Source organism: Lingula anatina, chromosome 1 (assembly GCF_051362555.1).
Source record: "Lingula anatina isolate TDL-2025a chromosome 1, LinAna3.0, whole genome shotgun sequence".
Lineage (NCBI taxonomy): Eukaryota > Metazoa > Brachiopoda > Lingulata > Lingulida > Lingulidae > Lingula > Lingula anatina.
The window spans coordinates 60,550,735-60,569,787 of NC_141767.1; the positions used below are offsets into that span (position 1 = coordinate 60,550,735).

The window sequence follows — 19,053 nt, forward strand, 5'->3', positions numbered from 1 at the left end:
GGCACTAGCAAGGTATTTAGTGGTAGGAGAAAAGCTTGTGTACTTTTTTGCCTGAGGAAATGCAAATCAAGTAGATACAGTGTACCCACTGTCTTGAGAAATGTTAAAACTGCGGATTAATAAAATTCTTTAAAGTCATTTTACTCACCTAATAAAAAGAATAAGAGAGACAACAAACAAACATGTCTGAATTTTTACTTATATAACAAATGTTTTTTCCCGAAAAATAAAAAGCTTGGTTCAATTCAACAAGGACTCTTTTGGACTTTTTCAATAATTCTACCTAACAACAAACATTCCATAAATTTTTGGCGGAATCAAGAAGTAAAATTAAAAAAAAAAAGTATGAAAGAAATAAAAACAAGAACTGCTTCACTAGATCTTTATTATATCATGTTGTACATGCATAAAACTGTAAAGATAACTGTGTGCCTAGATCATTATACACATTTTTACACTCCTACAATGTATTCATCCTCCTATATTATCTATCTATCTTTATATATATTTATATACGTTTGCTATCAAAGTACTTTACATATGGGAAAGGGTGATCAGAGGGTAAATAATGATGTCTGTCTAATGGTGGCACCTGGAGGAATAAATTTAATCAATAAATAAAATACAGCTAGAGAAGAGAAGGAATGAAACCGAGAATTTTACAGATTAAGGAGAATGTAATTGATTTGTGTTTCCTTTAAGAAATAACATGCCAAATTTCAAATGTATGACTGTGTTACCATCAAGTTGGTCCCAGCATGTTTAATAATATCATCCAAACCATGCTTACAAATCTTGCTTAACACTACGGTGCAACAGAATGAAAACTGATATTTAATACAGGTAGAGACAGAAAAAAAGCAGTCTAGAAAAAGCCTTTTAAACCTTTAAACTCTGGAAAGAAAAATAAAACTGAAGTGCTGATAAATCACGCTGACCGGCATGCAAGACAAAAATCACAGAAAGTAATTGCACAACAAATTACAGAGTTTACAAAGTACCATGCGCCTAACATACATACTCTCTCATTCTATTGGTCATTTTTATTCTTCTGGTATGGACAATGTGCCTCTACACCAGAGCATAAATATCACCCATCATCATTGACTCTAGCACACGAAACAAAAAATACAACTGGAACAAAAGGAAATGATACATAAATTCTAGGCAGAATAATAAAATAGCATGCACCCAAACATACATATGAAATAACACTTGATTGAAAGCTTACCTAAACCAGACACATAGTGTCTGTCTATAAAAATTCTAATTGCTGTAATGGTAAAATAACAAGTGCATGACCAGTTAATGATAATTTCCACAGCAAACTCATTAATAAGTCAATTTAAGTAGCATAAAATATCTAATTAATATAAATAGTTCAAATCCTCTCTTGATAGATACATGAATATTTTCTTCAGAATGGCAAAAGTTGAAGAGGGGTACAGAATACTGATACCCTTGGCTATAAAGAACCGATGGATTCAAGAATTTATAAGATGTCCATTGTATGTGTTGCAAGAAGTACCATGCAACACCAGATTTTTTCAATTGACACAAGAGGACATAAAACATTATCCTAGACTCCTTGGTACCAGCACATTTGGCACAGAGGCCCCGCATCCCAGAAAACCTGGGATAAAGACAAGAAACAGTCACTTGAGCGACCAGCACCAATTGTTTTTGCATAAAATATCAAAACAAGACCAAATTACAGTTATATTTCTAATCATTACATACCCCACCTTAGCAACAAAATAAAATGGTTGCTAAATCCCTTCCCTTACCTCAACCACTATATTTACCATGTCCACTGTCTATATACATGGTGTAAACCAACACACCCAACTATATACAGATGATGTGAGCATACCGGAGCATACCTTAATGTTACGTTAGGCATTTTTTATCACATCATTAAGATCATTTATATTAATACCCTGAAGTACGTCCAACTACCAATAGCACCAATTTTTAAAAAACATTTAATGTCCAAATTGAACAGTCATACATCAGTCTGTAATTGTTGAAATACTGTTTGTTCCTTCCATAAAATGTGTCAACCTTCAGACTCTGTTCTTGGCCCAAATATCAATACCTTCACCAAGTTATTTGATTATATTTTTTCAAAGATATAGAAGCTGAATAATTTAATCACATTTTTTACATGCTGAGCTTAATACTTTCATGTAGATTTAACTATGGCAAAGGTATCCATTAGCCATTTCATGTCTAATACTATAACTATTACCAGAATGAAATGCAGATTTTTCATCTTTCATAAATGTGCATAGATGTGACATAATGACAGTCAATTTGTGTCAATCTGCTGCATATCTATGTTCTATTTTGTTACACTTTGCTACAACATAATGCACTTCATACAACATTGCACCATAATGATTGACTTTTATTTTAGTTTTTTCATTATCATTCATGCTCCAGAAAAGCTCGAGTCTTGTTCTGCTGCCGAGACCAACATGGTTTCCTGACAATTGAAATACTTGCAGGCAGCTAGGGACAAGTATAACTAAGTATCTCAGTACGGGACTTATATAACAATATCTTGATTTGCATGATACTCTGATAATTTTTCCCTTTTGTTGTTAAAAGAATATTACACATTAAATTAAATTTAGCCTTTTTTATGCAGTCAATGAAAACCTTCATGTAGCAATAGGTGACCATATAGACTATGAAATCCTGCAATCATATCCTGAATTTTGTTCTTGTTCCTTGGCCAGCTCTTCAACAAGCCTCTCCTCCTCCTCTTCATCTTCTTCTTCCACCAATTTATTGTTCATGTTGTCATGGGAACCATCACCAGGCCTTGGGGTGTCTTTCTCAACTGAGCTGCTGCGTGATCTTGGTGTGGACAGCCTCGAGTTGGGAGGGTTTTGTTCAACTATTTTCTGCAAAGTCTGTATTTGGCCACGTATTGCACTAAAGAACGGCTTATAGCCCATGCTAAAATAAAAAGTATGGGGATGTTCTGTTGATTTTCATGCTACAAGTACTCATAATCAGTTTTCTTTATATTATGAATTACTGTCATGATGTATATTTTAGAAATTTTTGTGCAAATTGCACACAAAATTGATAACTGGTTTAAAAGCAAAATCTTAGACTAAAGTAGATTTTTGTTTCTTTATAATTAGGGATTAATAAAAAACATCCCAATCTTCCCTAAAATCTGAATCTTTTTTATTATTTAATACCAAGCAACTTACCACTCTGTGTCTGCCCACATTTCCAGGTATGAGAGTCCCTCCCTCATCCTGCCTACTATTTCTATCTGTGTGTCAGTAAAGCTGGCCGTGTTCACAGTCCTCACCACTGCCATCACATCCCGCAGCAGGATGGAGATTAGGAGTGACCACTCCAGGCACCCGGCCTCAATCATTATGTGTAACAGGTACCTTAAATATAACAAGACTTGGTATGAAACTTTATATTAACTCTACATGCCTAAGAAGCACAAGTCAGTTAAAATAATGAGAAAATGAGTGAATTTGATACTGAGTGGGATACTACATTAATGATAATGTAACTAACATGGCTTCCACATATCTTAAATAAAACCAATGAATCACCTGAGCTGCAGTTCTGCCTGTGCCGGACCCTTATTGGCAAGTTCATGACAAAGCAACTCTAGTTCTGCAGCCTCCAAACAGTAACTTTGATCCATACTTGTGCTTTCTCCAAAGTCATCAGACATCTCAGTGGCAGCAAGACTAGTATCATCTACAAGTCATTAAACATAAATGCAGTGGTATGTCTAACATCATCATCATCATCATCTAACTGATGCCAAATAAAAGTACTCATATTTATGTGATCTATAAAATGATATTCACATTATCCATAAATTTATTGAAGAGTCTAGCATTACAGGTATAATTTACCTCTACTTGACTGTATGTGTAGTTTGGGTTGTAGTAAGACATAGCTGCCTGCCATTGGAGAGTCAGGTGTGGCAGCTGGAGAGATTACTGGGGTGCTACTGCTCAGGTAGCCACTGTCCTTCACAGACATGTTTTTGGCTCCTTCTTCCAGCTCCAACAATCCCTGGGAGGAGGAACTGGCACTCAGGTCTGAAGAAAAAGAGTGAGGGAAGGTTATGGGTACACTGGGATGAAGTTATACAAGATGATCACATGTGATAGGTAAATATTTATATTTAACAGTTTGTTGGGTCAGCATTTGACTCTTTTACATAGAGACATTAGTAACTTAGCTTAATAAGAAAAAGTAGTTTTATCAGTTGCTTTTTAGTGTGTATACAGGCAAGCCTCCAAGTTGTGAGAGCATATATCTTACCCAACTGGCATTTTAATTAGGTATCTTATGTTTTGGCACAGAATGCAAATAAAAATACATTAGTCCGGTGCAGTATTCTAAAAGAATGCCAGTTCAGTAAAAAAAAATAAAAATAAATAAATAAATAAATAAATTAATTAATTTATTAATACAATTTTACCTTTGCTGAGTTGTAAGAACTCTGAGTTTGTAAGTATTGGCAAAGGCCACTGGAAATCTTGGTGCAGCTGTTTCAATGCAGTAACAAAGTCCTCCACCTTTGCGGCTCTCAGCCTGGCAAGATAAAAATGACTAAACTTAAGCAATAATGACTCACAGATAACAGACCATACAAGTTCATCAGCAAGTCAGCAGATAAAATTGACCCATATGCCAACAGCCTACAAATAAGTAAACTTACCTATTACCATGTTACCCTAAGCACTGCTTTGGTGTTAAATTATTTCCCACATTTCTAACCTTTCCTTTTTCAGCCACGTGACCAACTGATACCCCTCCATGTTAGCAGCAAAGCAACCAACATCCTTGAGTCTGTAGCTGGTGAGCAGTTTGCGTGCATGTCTTGCCAGCAGGACATCTATGAAGAAACTGTCAGGGGAGCCTTCATGGCCACTGCCACTTGCAGACCTGAAGTACAGAATATGAATGCTATAAATATCAGACTGGCAATGATACAAATAAAAGGTAAAAATTTGTAAGAAGGGATTGATTAATAGTTATGAAGGACAGATAGAAAGAAACTGTTAAAGTAAAGCCCTCATGGCTACTTCCACTAGTTGGAACACCTAGTGACTAGTGACACTAAATTTGAGACAATGTCCCTTGCATGGCAGTGACAGCAATATCAAACAGGAGATGCAATAATGCTGCTCCACAGGCTTATCTTTCCTATTATAAATGAAGAATTATACAAAAATGTATTTTCAATTTTTAATTTGGTGAAAAGGAGCATAAACAAAGGAAATGAAAACATGTCAAGAGCTTGACCCATTAAAATATTTCCAAGTTTTTTTATGGGCTCAAGTTTTTTTATAACCAAATACGCCACATCACATATATTCAATAATGACATATAATGGATCCCATTCTTCTAGTGTGAAAAGAATCTGACATGCTAAATAAAGTGATAACCATCTAAATACGTATATACCAATAACAATGCTGGCCAAGAATGAAATAACATCTGTCATCCAAAATATAGAACATGTTACATTACCATAAAATATCCATCACCAAGCATAGTGTAAATATTAAACTCAAAACACACCAAATCTATTATGATAAAACCAGTCTGAAACAAAAAATACCTGATATTCACAAGTGATCCCTCAGAACATAAGCAGATAAATAATTTCCAATCCCACATCAGAACACACCATTATCCTATATACTGTCATAAATGAATATCACAGTCAAGTTCCATGGAGTTGCTGTCATCCTTACCCCTGTGCTAAACACCCAGCCTTACCTTATTGGGTATTTGTACTTTTTATTGGCAAGTATACTTTGCCACACGATACTGTTAGAAATAATAAAATGTGTTAAGTTTACATAATCCTAGAGTAATTTATAAAATATTTTACACTTTCAATTTTGTTTTACATGGAGAATACACAATAACAAAGATCATCATCATAACTATTACTATCATCATGCATGACTTGACTTTACAGTTACTCCTTACTGAAACCAAGTTGTGAAATAACTAACCTTCTTCTTAGAGCTGCACTCTCTGCTCTACTTTTACTCTTCTCTTTTCCCTTCCCGCCATCTACCTGGTCAGTTTTACCCGAGCCACGGCCTCTCAGCGGGTTGGTGACAAACACAAACTCGTTACTCTCTGAGTCAGGTGACATGGGTGGGGTACGGTGCAATACTCCCTGGAAACCCATACTGTTGGCTCGTGTTAATGGAGGAAGGTCTGGGGCTGTGTCAGCATCACTGGGATCTGATATGAAAACAAAAGATGTACTAATATTTCTAGGCATAAACAAAATGCTTAAGAAAGAATAATGATCATCTTCATATCGCAGGTATCTAAAGCAAAGCAGGGAAAAAGAGAAATCATTTCAGCATTACTTTGACCATATTTCAAATATTTATAACAGTAACTTTGAAATAAACTTATTCGACTTTCTAACATTACTTAATATAAGACAAAGACTGTGGACATATAACAGTAGCATAAAAGATTTGACTGAATTACGGACCAGTCCTCTACGAAGATGTTTTGAACATACCAATGGCTTTGAGGAACCTGACTAGATCTCTGGCCAGCTCCCACTCATTGTGGTCTAATGCTGTGTCCAGTAGCATAGTGGCATGCTGGAATTGACAATATATAATTGGGTTGAGATGATCATGGTGTAAAAGTTTCAACTCAATACCTTTTGTAGCACCCCTCTGACACTCAATTGAAAATTCACCACCAAAATTACAATGTTGTTATAAAATGTTGTGGAGTTTCGCCTAAAATCTCTTTAAAATTCTGATTAACTATTTTCCTATCTTGATGGAAAATTTTTGATTTCTCAAAATACCAAGCCCAGGATTTTTTACCCACCAGATATTATAATATTATGCACAGATACACTGATGTCACTAATTCATTAATCCTACCTGTCTGCTAACGATAGGCTTCTCCAAATTCTGCAAGATGATTAGATAAGAAGCTGCAGTCTTTAACTTCCCTGACAGCATACACTCCTGAAATAACAATGAAATTCCCCTGTTTCCTACACACTGCTGGGAAATAAATAAATAAGCTTCTATCTTTTGATACATGGAAAGAAAAGATTGCATAAAAACAATGAATTTCTCAATAAATCTGATCAAAATATGTACATAAAGCCTAAAACATTCAAAATCATGTCTAGATTTTTCAAAACCAAAGATTTCATAATGGACAAATTAAAATCGCCCTTTGGTGTTTGCTGCCATATTAAACAGTAAACCAAGACAGTAGCCTTACCTCAAACATTTCCCGAGGGTTCCCAACAGTGTTGAACAAGTAATGCCAGAGGGCAATCTCTGTCTTTCTGGCACAATGAGCTATGGTCTGCAAAAACTCTGGGAATTCCTGGATGAATGCCACCACTCTAGGGAGGAGAGGATCTGAAAGCAAAAGTCTGACTGAGGGCAATCTGTATTTTCCAATAAACAATTCAAGCCATGATATTTTGGAAAAAAGCTTTCATCAAATATTTAAATAAGATCTAACTGCTTCATTCCTCTTGTTCAGTTATTGCTTTTTGCTGATATTGGATCATTTTCTGTTACTTCCACTTCCAATTACTGACAACTTTGTGTGTGCCCACATGTGCGTACTCACATTTGTGCATGCAGCCTTATGATGTACATATTTGAGTGTATGTCATATACCTGGTATAGGATCCTTGGACGTTGCTTCCTCCTCTAGAACTTCATGCAGCAACAGCTCCAGACAATGTGGGAAATATGGCAGCTCTGTACAACAATGAGCTATCTCCAGGGCATGGTGACCAAGACTGGAAATGAAGCAGATAGAGGTTTTTAAAAATCAACAGAGGCCAGTCTCAAGGTAAAGGCTAAGGCAGTAGGTGATAAGAACAAATGAAAAATTTACCAAATCAATTTTACAAGTCTGTGAGAATGTTCCAAATGAATAAAAAATATTATTTTTCAATAGGAAACTTTAATATCTCAATACTTAAAAGATCTTAAAAAGTCTATTCTGAGAATAATAAGACCCCGCATTGTCCTGGTTTCAATATAGACATACTTTCTTCGTAGCAGCTGCCTTAATATGTGATGGAGATATATTTGGCTCTGTAACATAAACAAAATGGATATGTTAATAATCTATGATTTTCAACATTTAGGTACATGATAATAACATGCATTATGTAATTAGAATTAAAACAAAAAGGCATGACCAACAGTTTTACACTCCAGATTTTCTTTATAATTCAATGCATAAAGTATCACAAAACGTGGCACTCACTGTCCTTTCCAGGGTAAGAAATGGCAAATTATCAGACGGTCCAGTGTCATAACATGTGGCATCATTTGTAGCACCAAGAATCACAGCATCTTCAAACAGCACAGCTAGGAACAGAAGAACACTTGTATATTACCTTCCCAATAATAAGGTAATCTCTCAAAAGGACTGAACAGTTTAGAAATTCAAAGTGCAGGAAAGTGTAAATGTGTGGCATTTCAAATCCAATGACCTTTCCCAATTTCGTTAACACAACAAATGAACACAAAAAACTATTCTCACCAAGTGGGTAGATATCCACTCTGAATGGCAGCATTATTCTCTTTGACATAAACCCATGAGCACTGACATCATCCCGAGGAAACAGTGGCAGCCAGACCTAAAAACAGGCAGCTAGACAGTCAAGTGTGTATTTTTGATCAAAATTTTAGAACCATCATTGAAAAAACATGTGTAAATGAACTCTCAAGAATACATTTTGGAGTACAACTTTTTCAGTTAAATAAGACGTCACAGAAAAGTTTTGATTGTCTTTTTTAAAAAAAGATCTACCTTCATCCCATGAGCCCCACATCCCAGCCATAGGGCTTCTACCAAATGTTTCTTCTCCGAGTTCAGCCGCGGTGTGCTCCATACATTCTCTACTGCTGAAGCTACCATGACAGGGGACGTGAATGGAAGCTGGAAAACGAGATGTCCAAAATAAACTTTAGGCCTTTTCACACTGAGCATTTTATCTTAGTGATACAGCTGTACTGGGATGTTTTGAGAAATTGAAAACTTAATAGCCTTGATATTACATAAGAGATTCACTTAAACACCACAAGCTCGATTGGAGAACTTAAAACATACTAGAGCAATTACATGTTTGAACCTCTCAGAACATACTGGTAACAGTAAGATATATTGCTCAATGTGAAGAGGCACTTTTAATCAAATTATAAATCAAACATAAATGTCATTGAAAAGGTCAAGAGATTTAATTCATTTGTGACATGAGAATATCCTCTACTGCAAAAAGGTCAATTGATAAATAGAAACTACAAATGTTTGTTAGATGGTTGCTTACCTGTCTCTGTTTGCTTCCATCTTTGACTGCCACGTGTAGTGATCTGTCTCTTTGGAACATCAGCAGACGGCCGGCAACATTGAGAAGGATGCTCTCTGCCTCTACTGCAGGCTGCTTACTGCGCACAGATGCTAGGACAAGATCAAAAATGAAGTTGGTTATCGTGAAAAGATAATAACAAGCACAGTATAACACCTTTCAAGCAGATTTATCAAAAACATAATAGAAACTAAAATCTTACCAGTTTCTGTACGCAGTGAGGTCAAAGTAATTGCTGTCACAGATGCTGGGTGAGGGATAAAGCCTCCAATGGCCACTTCCTGGATCTTGTTGATTTCTACTGTAGGATCTGAGGAAAGCAATTCAAATAGATCATGACGCTTATACGAGTTGTTTTCATGTAGCTGAAGAGAGATAGAGAAAAAAGGAAAGTATGCATTGGCTTCTCTGCTTGCAGGTATAGAATTGTGTGAGAGAGAAAGAGAAAGATAAAAGCTTACTTGGCTGAGTATTCTTCCTATCTATACTGAACATCATGATGTGGCTGTCGGCACAGAGAACTATCAGTATATCTCTGAATGTGTTGAGAAGCAGGACCTGAGAGGGAACTTTGGTCACGGTAGCAAACACATTGTCTAATTTACTACTCCTGGGGTACAACCGGATCTGAAATAAGACATACAGGGTTATTTTTTTTTTTTTCAATTTATAAATGGCAAAGAGCAAAGGATGCAATGTTTTTCTCTCTCTAATGTTTTCCGTTCAGGAAGTTCTCTTAAAAATCCTTGCTTCATCTCTCTGCCTTAGGATGTTATAGCAGGCCACACAGACAAATCCTTACCTCATCTCTCTGACCTAGAATGTTACAGCAGGCCACACAGACAAATCCTTACCTCATCTCTCTGCCCTAGAATGTTATAGCAGGAAACACACATCTCTACCTCATCTCTCTGACCTTGGATGTTATAGCAGGACACACACACAAATCTTTACCTCATCTCTCTGTCCTAGGATGTTATAGCAGGCCACACATACAAAGTCTCTCCACCATGTCAGCCCACCTGACACCACCATGTCCTTCTCCTGGAACACAACACATATACAGGTACTTCGATGGAAATCCATCTGTGTAGTCTTTTGATTAAGTTGTAAGCTTAAACCTTTAATATCTACACTAACTTGAGCTGTACCTCAAAGCTTTTGATCACTACCATGCCAAGCTCAAGTTAGTGTAGATATTGAAAAGCTGAAGCTTATAGCACATACAGGTTTATTAACAATAAAAACAGCATTTAATGAGGACCTAAATTCACCACACAATCATTCAAACCAAACAAATAATATGAAAAAAGAAAGAGAAACCCAAGTGCAATAAATCTCACCTGTGTTTCATTTCCAAACAATTTCCACTTTCTGTTGAAGAGTGCATAGTGAGCCAGCCCATACTTGCCAGCAACTGCCACACACTGTCCTGCCCTATCTATTGCAGCATACTATAATATAGAGGGATGGATGCAAAGATATCAAATGATTATTTTTCTGTAATCTGTACCACCCAATATAATTTTCTATACCACCTAATATAACTTTTTGACAGTTTAAAATATGACATATCAGCTGTTTAAATCAAATAATGGAAATTAAGACTTGTTTGATTATCTATCCTTAACTGTCATTTTATCCACAATATGCCTTACCCTGATTGGCCAGTTAGATCCCAAATAGTTGCTTGGCACAGTGATCACCTGCCATTGCTTGCTGCCCATGAGAAAGCTAGGAGCCTGATTGCTAGGATACCCTGGCTGTGAAGGATGTAACTGCTGCTTAGGACTAGTCTGGTGTATGGTTCTCTCTAGGCCATTGTTTACATACAGTCTGTCTTCTCCCTGGAGAAACAGGTGCTGGTGATTGCTCTGAAATAAAATACATAAATATTACATATATGTTGGAAAAAGTGTTTGTAATTGCCTAAAAATGTTTTTTTTTATGAGTGGAGAGTGTAAATGAATTTAGCCTTAATCTTTCCATCTCATCCAATAAAACGTGAGAAATTAAACAATATAAGTACATGACTGTACACTTAAAAAAAAAAAAATAAATAAAAATAAATAAATAAAATGAGTTTTTATCTTAGACTTACCATGCAAGGATTTACAGTCAAAGAACTTTTCACAAACTGCAATTGTAAAATGTCTTGATTTTCCTCCTTTATTTCCCCATTACAGTTGGTATCAGATGGCAGCTCTCCGTTCACTTGACTAGTATCACAGCGAGAGGCCATTACCCACAGGTGGTATCCCTCTGCACCCCACTCCATGGACTTGATATGTAGAGAATGGTGCTTGAAGGAATCCTCAGATAAACTGAAAGATGTGAAAAACTCAAATATTTATATTTGATATTTTATATTGGGTATTATAATACCCAAACTCTTCAATTTGTAGGTGATCATTACAGCATACTACATTTTTGCCAAATGTTACACATTTTCTAATTTTTCTAAAAATGTATAATATTTTACTATTTTTGTCAGGGGTTTCATACTGATTTAAGCAAATTATCTTGCATTTATTTTGATTTTTAGAAATTATATTCAAATGCTTGGCCACATATCATACATAAAAAATAACCCAAAACTTCATTCATGTGTGGTCACAGGCTTTTCTATACAAAGTAAAATCTAATAATCCATACCCATAGTCTCCTCCCAGAGAACAGAAAAGTAGAGCACCAAACACGCTCCATACTGCAAACCCTCCATTCTCCCAGGCAGCGGCCAGTGCACAGCCATCAGGGGTCCACTTGATATGTGTCATGCTGCCAACCACGTGACTAGCATCTGCATCAGTGACAAAAGATACAATATAATCATACCTAAGCAGTTTAACATCTGACTTGTCTGTCTGAATAGCTTCATCTAAAATTTGTGTGAGAACTGAAATGTATACTTAAAGGCATAGATTACTGCTCCTGTGAGAATAAGATTTTATAACTTATACATCTTGGCAATTGTAACTAGACACCCACAACAACTATACCTGGATAGTCTTTACTAGAGACTGCTAGCCTGTGTGAAACCTGGAGAGCACCAGTTATTTCATCAATACTGTACACCATCCCTTCTCCACTAAAATAGTAAATAAATCACTATTAATTAATGAATTCTGAAGAGATCCAATTCTAGTTGTCATTAAATAACTATATATATAAAAAATTAAAGATAAAAAATTTATAAAATAGAAAAAAATGTTAAGGATATTAAATCATGCTTTGACTTGTGCACATTAAATAATATCCTTACTTTTTGAGGCCAAAAGCCATTAGTCTGTACTTGTGATTGACTCCTACACAGGACGCATTATTCACCTCCTGGGCCCACACACCCTGGATTTGCTGGGGAAGGAAAAACAATAATAGTAATAATAAATAAATAAAAGTTCAAGACGTTACTACAGAAAAAAAAGATGCCTTCTTATCATGCATAATGGACACTTATTTTGAAAATGCAATTAATGATAAAAAACACCCATCTCAACATTTCTATTTCATTATTTTAAATAGTTTAAAAAGATAGCAAGTCCAACTTACATGTGGTTCAAACTTGGCAGATGTGACAGTGAGAAATGCTGCTCTCCCATTGGACAGAACAGTGGCAAATCCCCCCAGCAGAGGGCTGTATTCCATGTGGGGAATGTTCACATTCTCTTCCTGTACTGTGGAAGCTGATTTACAAAGATATATTATTTTACACAAAGTGGATTTTTTAAAGTATGCTGATGATACATTGCTACACTATAGATTTTATTTATTTGTTTGTATTTTATTTACTTTTTATTCCATAATTTTTTTGATTGATATCTTATAAGTAAGAGCTCTTTTCTCTTTAGGACTGTTTTATCCCCTATTGGGGGATTTACTGATTATCAAAGACAACCACCTACCCCTTGAGAACTGTAGGTCTGTAGAGAATGGAACTGTCTTGACATTGACTGACATCTGCCCATTGCTGCAGCCATCCCAGCGTATCCTCTGTATATAACCAGTGTACGTGGACAGCAACAGGTCATCACGAACACACAGGAGACTACAATTACAATAAATGTATGTGTGTGTCTATACATGAAATTTTCATTTTACAGAAAACATGCACACAACATAAATAATCACACTACAACTTAATCAAAATAATATTTTACAGTCTGATTACATAAAGTCACACAATCTTATTGAGGAAATATTGGGGTACCATTAAGAATTAATTTAAGCAAACTGCCACTTATTAACATTCTTTCAGCAATGAAGACAAATAAATTATTCAAGAAAAATAATAGGTAAGACCATACATTTCTACTTTTACAGGTTGTTAAGCATACAATCCAGTATTTACTCACCATGTCACCCCTCCCTGTATCTGTATATAAGACAGCTGTGACACCTTGAGAGCAGGGATACCCTCACCATTAAGAAGATCCCCAGTAGCTTTGCGGGGAGGCAGGCTCCTTCTGAAGAATTAAAGGTCCAACATATTAATGTGATTCAAAATTTAAATGTGCCTTTTGTTTATTTCAGCACAGTCTGCAGAAGTGTCCTGATAATATTGCAGAACCTTTTACCAAAAAGAGCAAACAGGGAAGAACCCTTTAAAAAAAAAGACACACATACACACACACCCACCCACCCACCCACCCACCCACACACACACACACACACTTAGCAATAAATTTCAAAAATTGTAGCATCAAACCAATTTATCATCCTAGACATTATTCCATTAATTTAATATTATAATAAAATTACATATAAATTGTCTTTGCTTTCCCTTTGTTAAAATCTACATATCACTTTCATTGTAAAAAAGAGACTTCTAATAGAAAAAGTAACAAATGAAAATATTTTGAACGTTTTGAGCACTGAATGTTAGTCATATTTGATGTAGGGAAACAGAAAATTCTGATAACACATAACTGGTTTAGATTTTTAACAAGAACATTTTACTACAATGGAAGATCACTGCCTACTTAAAAAACTTCTTAATTAATGACAAGTCTTATTCTACAGCCTGGCCTTGACAATAAATCAGTTGTTTGCACCCACTGTACCATTATCATTTCATGCACAGCTACTTAGAGCACAAAATTCCATGCTTTTAACATGTGTGACATGCAATACAGTCACTTATCTTCATCAGACTTGATAAGCCTATTATTTTGTTCAATCATTCTGTATTAGATATTGCCAGCATAAATGTGCATCAGCATTTATTAATTCAACCTTTGTTTATAAAGTTATATCGCAACTTAAACCTATTCTCAACAGCAAAGCTTAAGTGCTCTATCATTATTTGCCATAAAGCAGTTTACTTGACAGACACATAGTGCAGATGGAATTATGATCAATACATGTACAAGTAGGTGACAAGAATCCTGATTCTTAAAAGTAAAAGGATACTTTGATGAATGTAATGAGGTCAAATAATGAAAATATTTTAATATTCCAGCTATGATTTTAATTGAGAAACATCATGATAAGAACTATGATGTCTGTCTGGGGTGTGCAGAGCATGCAAAAAAGATATGAGGTTAATTAATATGATCTGTTGAGAGACACCGTCTTTCCTTTTAAGAATCCCTAGCTTCAAAGAACTATAATTTTATCAGACAGTAATTATTTGTATAAATACAATGGACATGACAAACACCCCATTTCCATAGATTTTTAGATCGATCTATCCCTGTGGGGAGTCTCACTAGATTACTGTCAGCTTGGCCGGCTTAAGCATCTGTCCCGCCTACTAAAAGCTGTAAGGGGGTAATTAACTATGGTGCCCGCTCGGCTGACTGCAATTTAGCGTGAACCCCCAGGGAGTTAGGTCGATCCAAATCTTAATCTCTAGATCGATCTAAATCTCTGGGAAAGCACCCATAGACCAAGCAAAAACCTTAAGTCACCATACCAATCCATAGTCAACAAAAATGCCTTTTATTTTGCACTTTTCTCAAATAATAATGGAATGTAGACAGTTTTATTCTACTTAAATAAAAAAAATCTCCATCTCAAAAGAGTAAGGCTGGGATACTCTGTTACCAAGTAGCGCATGAACGAACACATTTCAAGAAAATTTGCTCTTCAACTTTAGGGGTAATTTACTAGGATATTTGTCTACATCTAAATGTCTGCCTTTTAATTTTTTATATAACATATAATAACAATAAATTATATTTGGCAAATATAAATTCTTACAATTTGGACTCATACAACTACACTTATATCCATGCATTATCCGCCTACTTAAATACAAACACACTGAAAACAATTAAAACTGCAAATTTTCTGTAATTTAATCAACACGTTCTAAAATGTTTTCATTTTCTAATCTATGAATAGCACTGTATCCAACATCAAGTTGTTTAAAAGCATTTCTTTTTAAAAAATCTATAAAAAGATGGTTGTCTGTGTGAATAAAATATCTTTTAACTTATCAAAGCTCTCTCACTGTCATTTATTAATTTAGTACACATTTTCTGATAAATTTTATCAGCAGGTAGTTAGTTTGATCTCTTTTCACATAATTAATTCATAATGGAACTATCAACAACTCATGCTTTATTTACAAGATTTGGCACTTAAAATAACTGCAGTTTTACAAGTGCGCTTGTAACTGTTTGGACCCATCAAAATTAATCAGGTTAATTGGTCATGTCGATTGTGCAGGCTGTCTTAAGTAATAGCTGGGCCATTTAATTATCAAGCTCTAAAAGCATTTTGGTACAGATATATGCACAATGTGAAAAGGACCCATGATTAACTGACTTAAGGACCATATCATTCTGATTAATCTATTGTATTGAAAACTACAATACTAGCAACCTGAGATCATTTTGGGGCCTACATCTACACAATGGGAAAGAGGTCTATTCACTGTTACACTGATAAAGTTTTTCTTCCATCCAAAATCAAAAATAGTCTAAATAGTTTTGTACTCAACTCAAATGCTAATGTGGTGAACCAATATCTTCAAACATATGCTACAATTTGTGAGATCACTAGTTCACTACTTATTAACGCATTTTAGGACCATACCTGCCATCTTTCTGCACATAAATACTTTGGTGATTGCCAACATTTTCATCTTCTTCCACTTTGTAGAACAAAATATAACCTTTGGATGTCTAAAGGGAAAGAAAATCAAATGAAAAAAGGAAAATTACACAAACGCTGATGAGCGATATGTGTATATTCAAATAAAAAAATGCACTTTTTATATGTAGAGGGAATAAAATATTGAATTTCACAGTCTTCTATCTATTTTTCAAATTGTGCTTTTATCCAGGGGCAAGTTTTAAATTCTAATAAACAAGAAAACTGTTACATCTGCTCAAACAATGGATTTTTACTAAGTGAAAATACAAAGTTTGAATGTAACTGTACACTTAGCTTAGGTCAAGTGAAGAAAAAACATGTCTTGAAAATTCCTTCTAAGGACATATGTTAGTTTGGCACTGTGCATAGTGATGGTTGATAGGTACAGGAAAAACCTTGATGAACAATCCACATTTATTAGCTCAGCCTTTAGCTGTACTTTTTTCCATGGTAAAATCTGGCGTGCTGTCACACTACTGACACAGACACTTAGCCAAAAGCTAAACATAAGTTAACAAATCTGTTGCATAGATTAGATCTATAGCATAGATCCTTACTGTTATGGCTATCATGCTGGAATCTGGTCTCCATTCTGCTGTTCTGTTCTCTCCAAACTCTGATACTGAATTTTCAGATCTTCTAAAACTAAGAATTTCAACACAGGGCTGAAAAAAAAAAAAAAAAAAAAAAAGATATGTACAGCTGCTTAATATATTGGTGTGTTCTACAACTGGAATGACATTAATTATTGCTCAATTTCTAAAAAGATATTTAATACATTAGTTTTTAAAATGTTGAAAAATGGATATTGTAGGAGAACGATTGGGACCCTTGTTTACAACTTTAAATAACATTCACTAGTCAAATAAATATTGACGAAGGTTTCAAATTCCAAAAATGACCTGCTCAATACTGTATATTCCGTAATAAAGTATCAAACTGTCATACTTTTTCACCGCAATATTCCGCTGCTTTAAGTTAATACTGAGGAGTCGAACTGTGAATTCCTCCTCTAAGCTCTAATTTTTTAAAGAAAAAAACTGTAAACTTACCTTGCAAAACCATATGCAGAGTGAATTACCGGTAAGGATGGCAAAAAGCGAACGATCCCTGTTGCTTACGATGTAAATGGGTGGCAGTGGGTGATCTTGTGGTATCGAAAGATACTTTGGCCACCCAACTGGGAAATACATGGCGTAAAATAAAGATAAATAAGAAATATAGTTGCACGTCAAACTTTTTCCGCCATGTTGATTAGTGTATCAGCCTTGAACTTGACCCAGTTTGAACCTTTATTTTTATACGATTCAATTTTTATAAATAAACTGTTTATGCTGTACAATGTCAAATGAATGTGAAAAGTAAATCTTAATCTTCTTGGTTTACTCGGGAAAGTTGTTAATGTTAAGGAATGTAGCATGCTTTGCTGCGGAAATGTCGGAAGTTGGGGACGGCCTGTGAGAATCGAAAGGATAATGATTGTACGATTATATTCCCTTAATTTGATAAAGATTTTGGCCAAAAGAGTGATGCAAAGTCCAGCTTTCACACATATTATATAAATTTATACTTAAGTATAATTTCAAGTCCTTTTGGATTCCTATCTTAATATTCAGTTTGATCAATGACAATGAACTATATTGCATTCCCCCATCGATTCTTCTCATAGTTGTAGCAACAATGTGGCGATCGATTGCACAGTGAGCACTGATGTTAGGTACTTTTTCAGTAGATGCATAAGTTGAACAAAGGAGAAAGTTATTCGTAGACATTATAAAAAACTATTTCCTTGTGAAAACACTTAAACTAACCGCTTTGGGATTGTCACAGCTGGACTTGAAAGCATTTGCGGTAAGTTTCACTGTATTACTATCACGCTCCACGGCAGGCTACTTGTCATTGGAAGCCAATGTTTACACTACTGGCGGTCTTCAGTCATGAGAGGAACCGCTTCAGTTGGAGTTAAAGACAAAGAAATATTTCAACTTTCAATATGGAATTCAAATGCGGAAATTAAATGCGTGTAATTTTGTGATGTTAAAACAGCCTGCTATCATTGTGCCGATTTTCTGCCTTAATTCAGATGATGTACAATGTATTTTCTGAATCAATGAAAATGTTAACGAGACAGAATTCTTTCAGTACAAAAAGATATACACCAAACTTTTCAGTTATTTCCTATATTAATAATATGTTCATTGATCTCATTCTCTCATTTACATTTGGTATTACTGGTACATATACCAAGATTCAGAAGGTTTTGCTGCTACTGTTATAATAGAATAGTTTGAAAGAAAATTGCAAGCTACTTTAACAATTCATGCAGCATCCAGCAATGGCATACACTGTATGGTTTAAGGCCTGTGCATGTACAGTGTTCAGGGATTCATTTGGTGTTTATCATTCTGTATAAAATGCCTCATTCAGCTATTATATGAAAATATATGTAAGTAATGGGTTTCTCTCAGAGGTGTTAGAAGTGAAATACGATATCATTAAAGTTAAAACTCCCATCACCTACTGGATTTCATACATTCACTGAAGA

General features: G+C 35.1%; 2 protein-coding genes across 2 annotated transcripts in view; one reads left to right on the plus strand and one right to left on the minus strand.

Annotated features, from left to right (window-relative positions):
- Window positions 1–368: 368 nt before the first annotated feature.
- LOC106171633 (guanine nucleotide exchange factor subunit RIC1) lies at window positions 369–17,792 on the minus strand. The gene is made up of 31 exons (XM_013552071.2): window positions 17,561–17,792; window positions 17,066–17,173; window positions 16,449–16,537; window positions 13,760–13,870; window positions 13,310–13,452; window positions 12,957–13,090; window positions 12,670–12,761; window positions 12,407–12,495; window positions 12,063–12,207; window positions 11,509–11,731; window positions 11,066–11,281; window positions 10,751–10,861; window positions 10,362–10,451; window positions 9,869–10,034; window positions 9,610–9,717; window positions 9,369–9,499; window positions 8,852–8,980; window positions 8,582–8,678; window positions 8,303–8,406; window positions 8,081–8,127; window positions 7,702–7,826; window positions 7,292–7,434; window positions 6,940–7,026; window positions 6,561–6,645; window positions 6,031–6,268; window positions 4,780–4,947; window positions 4,481–4,593; window positions 3,906–4,094; window positions 3,594–3,744; window positions 3,231–3,419; window positions 369–2,967 (listed from the first exon to the last, which is right to left on the minus strand). Exons 1-31 carry the CDS (start codon window positions 17,699–17,701, stop codon window positions 2,694–2,696), a joined length of 4,236 nt encoding a protein of 1,411 aa, XP_013407525.1. The 5' UTR covers window positions 17,702–17,792; the 3' UTR covers window positions 369–2,693.
- A 364-nt stretch (window positions 17,793–18,156) lies between these two features.
- Window positions 18,157–19,053, plus strand: part of LOC106171920 (dynein light chain Tctex-type 5-B) — a 10,827-nt gene continuing 9,930 nt past the window's right edge. Inside the window, exon 1 of the mRNA XM_013552454.2 lies at window positions 18,157–18,359. The gene's annotated coding sequence lies outside the window, so the exon portion shown is untranslated. The remainder of the gene's footprint in view (window positions 18,360–19,053) is intronic.

Coding starts and splice junctions, on each gene's coding strand:
- LOC106171633 (XM_013552071.2), bottom strand. CDS start 17,701: ATGTATTTCCCAGTTGGGTGGCCAAAGTATCTTTCGATACCACAAGAT. Junction 13,091..13,309: donor AGACCTACAGTTCTCAAGGG/GTAGGTGGTTGT, acceptor TTTGTAAATCAG/CTTCCACAGTACAGGAAGAG. Junction 4,594..4,779: donor ACGTGGCTGAAAAAGGAAAG/GTTAGAAATGTG, acceptor TTATCTTGCCAG/GCTGAGAGCCGCAAAGGTGG.